This window comes from Acartia tonsa, chromosome 12 (genome assembly GCF_053477335.1).
Source record: "Acartia tonsa isolate MP-2025a chromosome 12, ASM5347733v1, whole genome shotgun sequence".
In the NCBI taxonomy this organism is placed as follows: domain Eukaryota; kingdom Metazoa; phylum Arthropoda; class Copepoda; order Calanoida; family Acartiidae; genus Acartia; species Acartia tonsa.
The window spans coordinates 22268519-22279702 of record NC_137271.1 but is presented as its reverse complement, the minus strand read 5'-3'; the positions used below and the strand labels follow the sequence as shown (position 1 = coordinate 22279702).

The 11184-nt window shown below is 31.6% G+C and overlaps 1 protein-coding gene across 1 annotated transcript; it reads left to right on the top strand.

The window, feature by feature from the left end:
• Positions 1-205: 205 nt before the first annotated feature.
• LOC145334490 (uncharacterized) lies at positions 206-9829 on the top strand. The gene is made up of 4 exons (XM_080179952.1): positions 206-323; positions 878-917; positions 1418-1504; positions 8889-9829. Exons 3-4 carry the CDS (start codon positions 1420-1422, stop codon positions 9431-9433), a joined length of 630 nt encoding a protein of 209 aa, XP_080036078.1. The 5' UTR covers positions 206-323; positions 878-917; positions 1418-1419; the 3' UTR covers positions 9434-9829.
• Positions 9830-11184: the final 1355 nt, after the last annotated feature.

The following is an 11184-nucleotide window of genomic DNA, read 5'->3' as shown; positions in this document are numbered from 1 at the left end:
CAGATTTTTATGCTCTCTAATTAAGTAAACTCTGTAGAAGGATAAATTAACAATCTTTCCCATCCCCTCCCCTCCTACTATATAAACGGCCAGACCAACTAAAGCAAGGGGAAATTGCAATCTAAACTAACAACAATTTTCCTCCTGTCATAATATCCACGTATATTCTACATCCATTGTGACAGGCTTTATGATGGCTTGGCGCGGCGGGATTCCTTTCTCCTATGCTTGTTGAACCACTGAACCGGCAATGATATATAAAGCAAGTGTGCCCTCTGTTCTGCAAGTAGTGTCATTAGTGACAGACTGTGGGTAACCAAAAGGTGATAATTTTGTTTATTATAATTGTTAATTGTCATGGACGGACGGCAAGACATGATTAAACTGCAATGAATATTTTTTTATCAATTCTTTGGATTAAAAAATGAAAAAATTAATAACTTATAGTTTACATTTTATTTTATGAAGTTTTTATCGTGCTAATTGAGATAACTTTGATTATTACGATGGACGGACGGACGGACAGTCATGGTTATATTACTTCATTACTACATTTTTAAATTTTTTATTTTGCAATAAACGTTTTGTTTTTTGAGTCTGAATAGGTTTCTGGCCTTTGAACTTAACTTAAGCTACACTACATATCCTATAATATAAAGTAGTAAAGATTTTCTTGTCTGAATATACTAAACCAATGGATTCTTTATTGTAGGGATGCTTCATAAAAGTACCAAGATGGTTTTGGGCTATTTTACTTTTAGATTAAAGTATTAAGATGGTTTTAGGCTTTTTTTCACTCCTCAAATCCACTAGTTTTAAATACAGTAGTAAACCTTTTAACAATTATCAATTTTGTAATTCTTATTATTTTATTTAGTTTTAATTGAGTTACAGCGCTGATCTTTCTTTATATCTAAGTAAGTATTTTTTTAATTTCACATTTCCATATGTCCTATTGGTTGAAAAGTTTAGACACTGTTACTTTTAACCAGCCAATATTTAATAAAAGTACTCAAAGTTTTTAATTCAATTAAAAAGCTAATTGTTTTTGTAAACTTTGAGTACCAGTTAATTTATTTACTGTCCAACTTGATATGTGTATAACAATTGTTTGAAGAACAAAAAATTTTGGATCTAGTGCAGTTTACGGTAATATTTACGCGTTGTTCTTCAGTGCAGCATAACCCTATGCCCCCCTTAGATCTAGGCTATTGTAGATTACTTTTGGCCTTTTTATGTCGCTTAACACAGGCATAACATGTACGTTCAACCGTTTGGCTAATAGATAATCATTACCAAGAATATTTTACTAAGAACTGCACTAGATCCAAACATTTTTGTTTTAATTGCGTCAAAGAAGACTTGAAATTTTGATGAAATTTAGCTTTTTATTGATTATTTATATGTATCTTTTTAGAAATGGATTATTTTCGGTTTGTGCCTCCCACCATTGTTTCTCTGGCTACAGTTTCCCTTCTGGTTAATATTGTACACACAGCACCAAGTGAGTATTTCTTGGCTGCTATTTCATGTAGATTTACATTTTTTGTTGATTTCTAGTTTTATATATGTTTTTGTAAATATTAATGCATTAGCTTTACCAGGAAAGTATTTCTGCTATTTGATGTAGATTTCAGGGATCTAAAGGGATAAAACAATAGCCGATAAATTGATGTACATTCCCAAGAATGATACACAAAATTACCTGTTCTGTAGTATACAATTAGAAGTTGAAACGTTTGGAAACTTAGCTTGGTGAACCAACTAATCAGAATTTTAAAAAGTCCTATTTCTCCTACTGGATTAACGAACTGTCCAATAACTGATGTTGATGTTAGCAACCTAAATTAACAATAATATTTCCCCTGTCATAATATCCACTTAAATTCTACATCTATTTTTGTCGCCAACTATACAAATAATAACCAAGAATATAAAAAGTACAGAAAAAATTGCATGGCCTTAATACTTAATTAATAAAAAGCCACAATTATTTCGTGTACTATGTTTTTTTATCAAGAATCTTTTATATTACATGGTTTAATCTGTCAGTTTGTTTAGATTGAAAGAATTGCCCTAGTTGCTTAAACCATTCATAAAAAAAGAATCATTTTGCAAATATAGCTTACTTTTTATCCTAAAAAACTTTTAATTAATTAAAATCATTTTATTTTTTAAAATGCTAGGATCCCATTTCAATAACATATTTACGGTTTAAAGAACCCTTAAAACTCTCATATTAAGATTACCTAATCAATACTTTTGAATGTATAAAAGCTTTGCTTAAAATGGACATAAATATGCTTGTTTTGATTTGCAATTGAAGTGGGGGAAAATCATGTAAAGAACCAATTTATGTTTTCTTTAATTACAAACATAATCAAATTTACCTTTTGTATTGTTTTTTTTCAGGGAGGGAGGGGACATTTGGGTATTTATAACACTAGTCCCCAAAGCTCTACTATAACAACTTTGGGGAATTTAATTGATTGGTCCATAAAGTTGAGTGTCCAAACATTATGAACACTAATTATAGTCTACGGAAGGGTTAATTTTGTGTATCTTCATTGGGGATGTAAAGCAATTTATCGGCCATTGTCTTATTCCTTTAGATCCATGAGAATAATCAAATTTACCTTTTTCTATTAGGTTTTTTTTTTTCTCATAACTTCTGGTTACATTTTCATTTGATTGTGGTTAATTACAGATATCTAAAGGGATATAACAATGGCCTATAAATTGATGTACATTGTACAACCCTAATGATTATACACAAAATTAACCCTTCTGTATCCTACTTAAGGGGTTGAAACGTTTGGATACTTAACTCAATAAAGTTGTTAAGCCAACGAATAAATAAAAACGTTATTATAAAACTTTTGGGACTAGTGTAATAAGCAGCCCAATGTTCCCTCCCTCCCCGGGTTAATTATTATAAAAATAAATTGTTTAAATTTTCATTAATAAAAACAATGAAAATTAATCAAAAATAAAAACAGCAATAATAAAGTGAACAAAAAAATTAAAATATTAAATTTATTATTTTAGTATTCTTATATTTGATATTAATAATGAAATTTTTTTTTTATTATCATAATATTTGAATTAAAATTTAAGCAAGGACAATTATGAAAAAAAATATAACAATAAAAACTGAATAATAAATTCTTTTAAAAATTGTCTTTGATTATTTTATTTATTTTTTATTTGTTTGACATTAAAACAACCTTAGTTTTAGAGTTGCTACGCTAAAAAAGTTAATTGTGCATAAAATTTAGATTTATTATCTAATAATTACTAAATACTTTGTTGTATGCTTCATTAAGTATTCTAAACTTATTCTTAGGTATTCAAGGGTTAGGACAATGGGAATTAAATTAATCTACCCCCCTACAGCCCTTATGTATTTAGTAATGCCTTTATGACTTTAATCATTGGGGGAAAACAAGGGTTTAGATTTTTATAAAAGCCAGAGTCCTTTCCCTCCCTGGTAATTGTATTCTTCATGATTGCAAAAGTTGTAAAACAAAGTTACCAAAAAATACTGTTTTTTTAGAAGTAGTTTTAGTAAGCTTAAATACTTTCACAATGTTATGAAATAAATATCGAACATAGGATATTGAATATAGATTTCTGCCAATGGTAAGCGGGTTGAATTAAGCAATACTTTATGCCAGTTTAAATAATAATAACATAAAAATATTTTCGCATTTCTAGAGGAACACCTCATAAAAAAACTTAAATGAACTTCCATTGCAAATGACTAAACTTTTGTTTGTCTATCTATCTATCTTAAAACTTTTGTTTTTCTATCTATCTATTTAATAACTTTTGTTTTACATCTGATATAGGCTACGTCCCTAGCAATAGGGATAGTTGGGGGAAAGTAGGAACTTAGAGCCTAAAACCAACCAAAGCCAATTATAAAGCTTTACTGAAAAGTACATCTATTTCGGACAAGTATCTTCCGAAATCTTTTGCTTCAGACAAAAAAAATACATTTCTTCTTTATATTATAGGATATAAAAAACTTTATAAATTTTTATATCTATCCATCTAAAATCTTTCATAAGTACATATATCAATAAACATTTATATTTTTTTCTCTTTGTGTTTCAAGCTATTTATCTTAAGCATTAATGTTAAAAATTTTATTGTCCTCCCTTTATTTATTTTATTTCTTCAATTCAGCTTTTGCAGCACTATCTATCTATTTATATATAGAATTCTAGTAATGGATATATAATTCGTGGATATTGTAATTTTGTCGTCATTTTAGGTTGCTAATATATGTAGTGTTCATTTATTGGTCAGTATTTTTCTCGAGTAGGAGGGAAAGGGTATCGTTATATTAGACAACTGGAAGGAAGAACCATTATATTAGAGAAGACAAAAATCTAGTGCAATGTCCAATTTTCTAGTTTCTATAGCACACGATAATGTATTTCTCTTTATCTTTATTTATCTAGCTATATATTTTTGATAGCCTTCAACTCAGAGCTAAAGGGATAAGATAATGGCCGATAAATAGATTTTCAGTCTTAATGATGATACACAAAATTACACCTTCTGTAGATTAAAATGAGTGGTTAAATCAATCAAAAAACAATAAAATCCCCAAAGTTGTTAACCTAACGAATAAGAAAACGTTAACCTAAAACTTTAGAGACTAGTGTAATAAACAGCCCATTGTCCCCTTTCTCTCTCTCTCTTTATATTTATGTATCTAACTATCTATTTTTGAAAGCTCTAAACCAGTACTTTGTTCAACTTTTTTACACTTGACCTTGTGAGGGGGGTAAAAACCATGTTTCGTTCATACAAAACAATTAATACTTATGTTCAGCAGAATTAACAAAATTATAGGTTTTTTTCATTAATTAAAAAGGTAAGGATATTTCAATACAAGATCATTTGATATCTTCCTTACTACATCTAATTATAATTTTGCCTTTTTAAGCCCGAAAGATTAAAAATAAAAACTATTTTCATCTCAAAAACAAAATAAAAACATCTTTTAAAAAATGCTAACATCTTTAAGCCAATCGGAGAATAGTGCTTTATCGCATCCTTTTGGCAGATATAGAAATGTACAATTATAATCTTATGATTGTACTTTTTATATTCGTAGATAAAAGGTTATAATACGATTTTTTCAGTATGTCTGATAACCGGTTCTAATCCACCGGATGTTAATCGGTTTTTTACACTTTAAAAATATTTTTTAGCACAATTAAAGAAACACTTTTATTTGTCCGCTTGTAATAACTCTCTGTGCTTTTTTCTTTTTCTAAAAATTGAGATAATTTTTCACAAATTTAGTTCCTTTATAGTGCCAATAAAAATGACGTCATACAAAACAAATGACCAATGATAGGCCAATACACATACCAAATTACCAATTGCAGGCCAGTATATATTTTGATTGGCCAATGGTAGGCCAGTATTACGTCATATTTTTATATTCAATCTTTGCAATTATAGAACTAGATACTAGAGGAGGAAAGGAGGAGAGCGAGAGAGAGAAAGAAAGATTAATAGAGAGAAAAAAGAAAGAAAGAGAGAGAGAGAAACAGAGAAAGTGTGAGAATCATATACAGAGATTTTAAAAAATAGAGAATTGAAGATAAATTGATTTTTTTATTGTTTTATTGTTCTGTATGTTAGTGATTAACCCTTACAGCTCGGGCCCCAATTCCCACCTTAATAGATCGGGGGGGGGGGGGGGAGCTCCAAGAGCCCCCCCCCCCTATCTCGGCTCCTGTTACAGATAAAGACGTAAAATTTTTTTCTGGTGGTTCATGTGTATTTTTAGAGAAAATTACTTTTTCTAGTCATAGCGGCCAGGCCGCTTCTTAGCCGCTTTTTAGCGGCCAGCCGCTAAATTTTAAAACAGCTGTAGAGCGGCCAATTTTGCAGTTAGGATGACCAAATTTTAGGACGAACTTTTATTTTTCATAACAAAAAAATTACTTTTTCTGATCATCGCCGAAAAACGGCAAATAACAGAAATCGCCATTTTCGGCGGTTACGGCGGTAAAACGGCGGTTGGCGGCGCCAATTAATATTTTTATCTGTTTGATGTTGCTCAAGGATTTACCAAAACAATTTATAGGTCTTTAGCTGTAATAGAAGCCACGATATGCATGATATATGTCTGTAGTAAAAGCCGGACAAAAATCGGTCATAAAGTCGGTCAGGGAGCGGTCAAACGGTCATAACACAACTTTTCTCAGAAGGTCATTGATAATCTAAGTATTCACCAAAAAAATTTTAGGTTTCTCCTTATACACAAAAGTCATAATGTAGAAATTAAGATTTATTTAGAATTTTTTTCTAATTTTGGTGCTACCCAACCGACTTTGACCGGACACCACGACCGACACAGACCAGATATCCTAATAAAATCAACTCTTGCCGACGTATAATTACTAAACTTAAAAAGTCATGAAGTCACAGCACTCCATCTTACCTAAAAAAAAAATGAGATTGAAAAAACTAGAGGGGGGGGCTCTTGGAGCCCCCCCCCCCCCCGATCTGTAAGGGTTAATCTAGCACGAACATAATGAAATATTTATTTTTTCCAAAAATCACATTTAAAACCATGATGATGAATTTTTAAAAAATTACAAAAAAATGTTTTCGTAGTTTGTGTAGCAATTATAAACATATTTATAAAAGCGCAGCAATATTTTTTCTAAAGCAAATAAAACAACTTTTGTATTTTTAATTAATAAAATAACTTGGTAATTTCTATTGACACATGACACACACTAGTTATAGAGTAGCTTGCTGTGTTTTCAAAGAAAGCATTCAATTATTTTTCACTTGATTCAATTACATTTTAATGCATTTTTTGGACACTTAAATTTGATATTTTTATACCAAGGCTACTCAACTATTTTTTACGACGTCAAAAATTTCAAGGTTTTGAGATTCCAAAAAAGTCATATGCTTAGAAATATAAAGTAATTACTATAATATTTTTTAAATAAAAAAAATCGCTTTTAATGAACATAAATATTCTTGTTTAAAATGCAAAATTTTTTATACAGTTATTTTGTATCAAAAAGTACAATTTCATTGAGGCACATCTACTCAGGGAAGAGGGGGGGGTATTGGGCTGTTTATATTACACTAGGCCCCAAAGTTTATAATAACATTTCCAATTCTTTAGCTTTCCTTTAGGTACTTTTATTGAATTTTTATTGGTTGGTTCATTAAGTTGAGTGTCTATCGTTTTAGTCACTCATTGTAATCTACACAGGAGGTAATTTTGTGTATCATCATTGGAGATGTACATAAATTTACCGGCCATTAATAGATATATAGATAGAAAATAAAAATAAAGAGAGATACATAATTGTGTGCTATAGAAACTAGAATCATTTTTATTAATGGTGATTTCTCATGGTACCCTTCCCTATAAAATAGTTATAAACCTAACCAGGACCTATGATGGGCTATATTGTAAAGCAGATCCTTTAGTACACAGAGACAGACAGACATCCTCTTACTTTTATAAAACAAATAAGATTCTTGGCGAATAAGAAATGATAAAAATATTTTGATTTCCATGTAAATTTTCTTGAAATTTTGTCTCCGATTTTTAACAAAAACCAAATAAAATAGATTCATGTTTAAAAATTTAAAGCAAAGAATTATTCGATATATCATATATATAATAATAATAATAATAATCATTATTAAGACAAATTATACTGTTACAATATGTTGGTAATACAGTATTATGGACAGCTTTCTGCGGATATTAAAATGACAAATTATATAAGATTAAAATCAGGATCAAAGGAATGGGCTAAATAAAGGGCTTTAATCTTATTTTACATTTTATATTCGTAGAAAACTGAATATAATATGAAACTATACATGAATGTTTAGTGTGACTTAGAACTGGTTCTAATCCAGCGGATATTAACCGGTTTCGAAGTCAAACTTGAAAAAAAACAGACACTAACCTAAATATTTGTTATAACCTATAGAGTCTGTACTTGTATATAAACAACAAAATTGATAAATTTTTTGTATTTCGTATTTTGAAATAGACCAGTATTGCAAAAACTAAGGACAATTCTCTTCACAAGTAGCGCAGCAATAACAATATAATTAGATAATTATAGGAGGGAGGGGATATTGGGATGTTTTATAATAACACTTTCTAATTATTCTGATTAAAAACTTTATGAACTTTTAATGAACCTTGTTTGGTTGGTTCATTAAGTTGAGTGTTTGAATGTTACAACCAGTAATTGTAATATACAGATTTTTTTGTATAATCACTGGGGATGTATATTAGTTTATCGGTCAATGTCTTAAAGAGATAATCCTGGATATAATACGTATAAAAATAATTTAGATGTACAAAAACCAAATTTTAGAAGAGCTACACTTCTAAAAATTGTCAATAACAAAATTGTAGGCTACAAAAAAGATGCATTTAAAAATGAAATAGATACAATTCTACAACCAAAAAGTACATCAATCTATCTAGCAAAAACTTTATTATATGGTTTTTATATTTTAAGTTAATTAATAGTGTAAAATACTTTTTCTGTCTGCTAGAAAGAAAAAAAAATCACCATATTACATTTTTATCGTTGAAAAACGTTTTTCTCTACCCTTTAAAGAATATCTATGCATATTAATTTCCAGAATGGCTTCGAAACCGATTGAAATCCGCTGGATTAAAACTTGAAAACAGCCATACTGAAATATCATGAAAGGCATCAAATTACAAATATTAAAATAAAAAAATTAAAAATAAAAAAAAATCATTTTAATAATTGCGGACAGCTGGCTATAATACGATGCCATAAATAACTAGTTCCTATTTAAAAAAAAAATCTAATGTTTTTTTTTCTTTTCAGTGCCCCAAGCTCAGACAAGATTCCTACCCGGCCTGTTCCAGGTTCCAACCGTCAACCAGAACCAACAAGTTCAGAACACACTGGCGGGCGCTGGTCTGGTGGGGGCGGGCGGCTTTGCCGCCAGCAATTGCCTTTTCAACAACAACTGCAACTTGTCGTTCCGCCCTAGCTTGGGCGCGGCTGTCGACGCCAACGGTCAGCTTGTCCCACAACTGGGTCTAACAACACAGGTCGGGGACGGCCCAATTGCGCCCACCTTCACCGGCGGCCTGCAGTTGGACGGCAACAGCCAGAACGGAATTGGTGGTTTTGTTGCTGGTGGAGTGAACACCGGAGGGCCCAACGGCGTGAGTCCCGGGATCCAGACTGGATTCGGTTTCAGTCAGGGTAGCAACGGACAGACACAGGCCACAGCACAGTTGGGAGGAAACATCCAGGCGCCGACGTTCGGCGGCGTCAACTTTGGCCAGCAGGGCCAGCCGGGCGCCGTCGGCGGCGTTCAACCTGTTCTATTTAACCAGCCCCTGTTAGGGTTCCTCGGTTAATTAAGACACTTTTTAAATTACTTTTTAGATTATTTATGTTTTTTGGGTCTTAGAATTAAGATTTTTCGGTATAAGTGAGCTTTTATAGCGGGCATATGCTAGAAAAATCCTCAAAATTTGACCCTAAAATGTTAAAAAATTCTGCAAAAGTAGTACAAATAAATTTTACCTGACCAAAACAAGAACAAAGCATGCTCGACAGGGCGGAGATTGAGGCTGATACTCAATAATCCTGTGGAATAATGTCTCTGTGTGTGCCGTGTGGAGTTCAACTTCTGTGATCCATGGATAATATAATTTTATTTCTTCTCCTATCTATAATAATTTCTTATTTATGTTTTTATATTATTTATAGATATTCTATGAATAAAAATATGCTATTAGCTACAAAAATCATTATTTGTGTTTTTTTATTTATTTATTTAGAGTTTACTTGTGGATAAAAACAAAGACAACGACATGCCCCAAGTGGTCTACTAGCAAATTGATTATGTTCTTTTGTAGTAACTCAGCTGTGTTAATATTTCCGACGCTATTAGCTGATTTCAAAGACCTATTGCAGGGTTACATATAGCTTATTGTTCCTTTAGTTTTGAAATAAATATTTCTTTAACCCCTAACGGTCGGGGGGGGGGGGGGAGGCGTCGAATGCCCTCCTTCGGTTTTTTCTAACTCATTTTTTGTTTGTGAAAGATAAAGAGCCAAAACTGCGTGACTTTTGGGTATGACATATAACTGAGAATTGGAATTTTTTGAATATCTCCATCCTGGCGGGCACAAGATGCCAGCAAACCTGGCTTGGTCATCCAGGTAAAGAGCAAATTTTTTTTTTGACTTAAACAAAACATTTTATCTTACAAAAATACTAAAATACCCTCTAGTAGTACATCCTTATATTAAATACAGGTGTTCAAGACAATTTCAGGTTCCAGGTATGATCCTGCAGGTTCTGATCCTCCAGGTCTCCAGAAATCTTTAAAAGGCTCCTGTGGCCGCAATTTTTGACTTAGAAACTTCAAATTTGAAACTTAAGCTTTTCTTTCATGTCTATATAACGTATTAAAATTTTATCCGCTGCCGTTTTCCCGACGACCGCTGACTGCGGCGGCTGGCAGCTGCCAAGTTCAGCTGATGCAGCTGAAATGTATATTTTGATATTTCTAATATAAAATTTACATAAAGATAAACATTTTCTGCAAAAAAAAATTTCTTCTAGCTTCAAAAATGAGAAAATTACAGCCGTTTGAAATTTTTAAGTAAAAAAGGACCTAAAAACAAAGGTTGTTAAATAAAAGGGTGAAGGAAGCGAAAATTGACTTGGAGTTACTTAAGGTCGGTAATTCACAATGGACTTGCACAATTTTTTTTAGCCCGCTAGCTCTAATAGGAACTGAGATAATAGGGGGAAGGCGTTGTACGCCCCCCCCCCCTGACCGATTAAGATGCGGCAAGGGGCCCGACTGTTAAGGGTTAATATAATAATATTTTACTGCCAACTTTTCAGCAAGTAAACAATTTTTTCTTAAAAATATTGCTTGTGACGATTGTTTCCTGGTTCCTTGGATTATTACAAGGTTCCTGGATCTAGCATCTCCAATACTCACAGAAAAACACAGAGTCATTGAGTCATATTGCCAGTTAGTTAGTGAGGGAGGATATATAATACTTATAGAGATGCAATGCAACTTAAAATACATAGGTAATGTATTAACACGTTTTTAAAGCTATCCTTATATAAAAGTAACAAGATG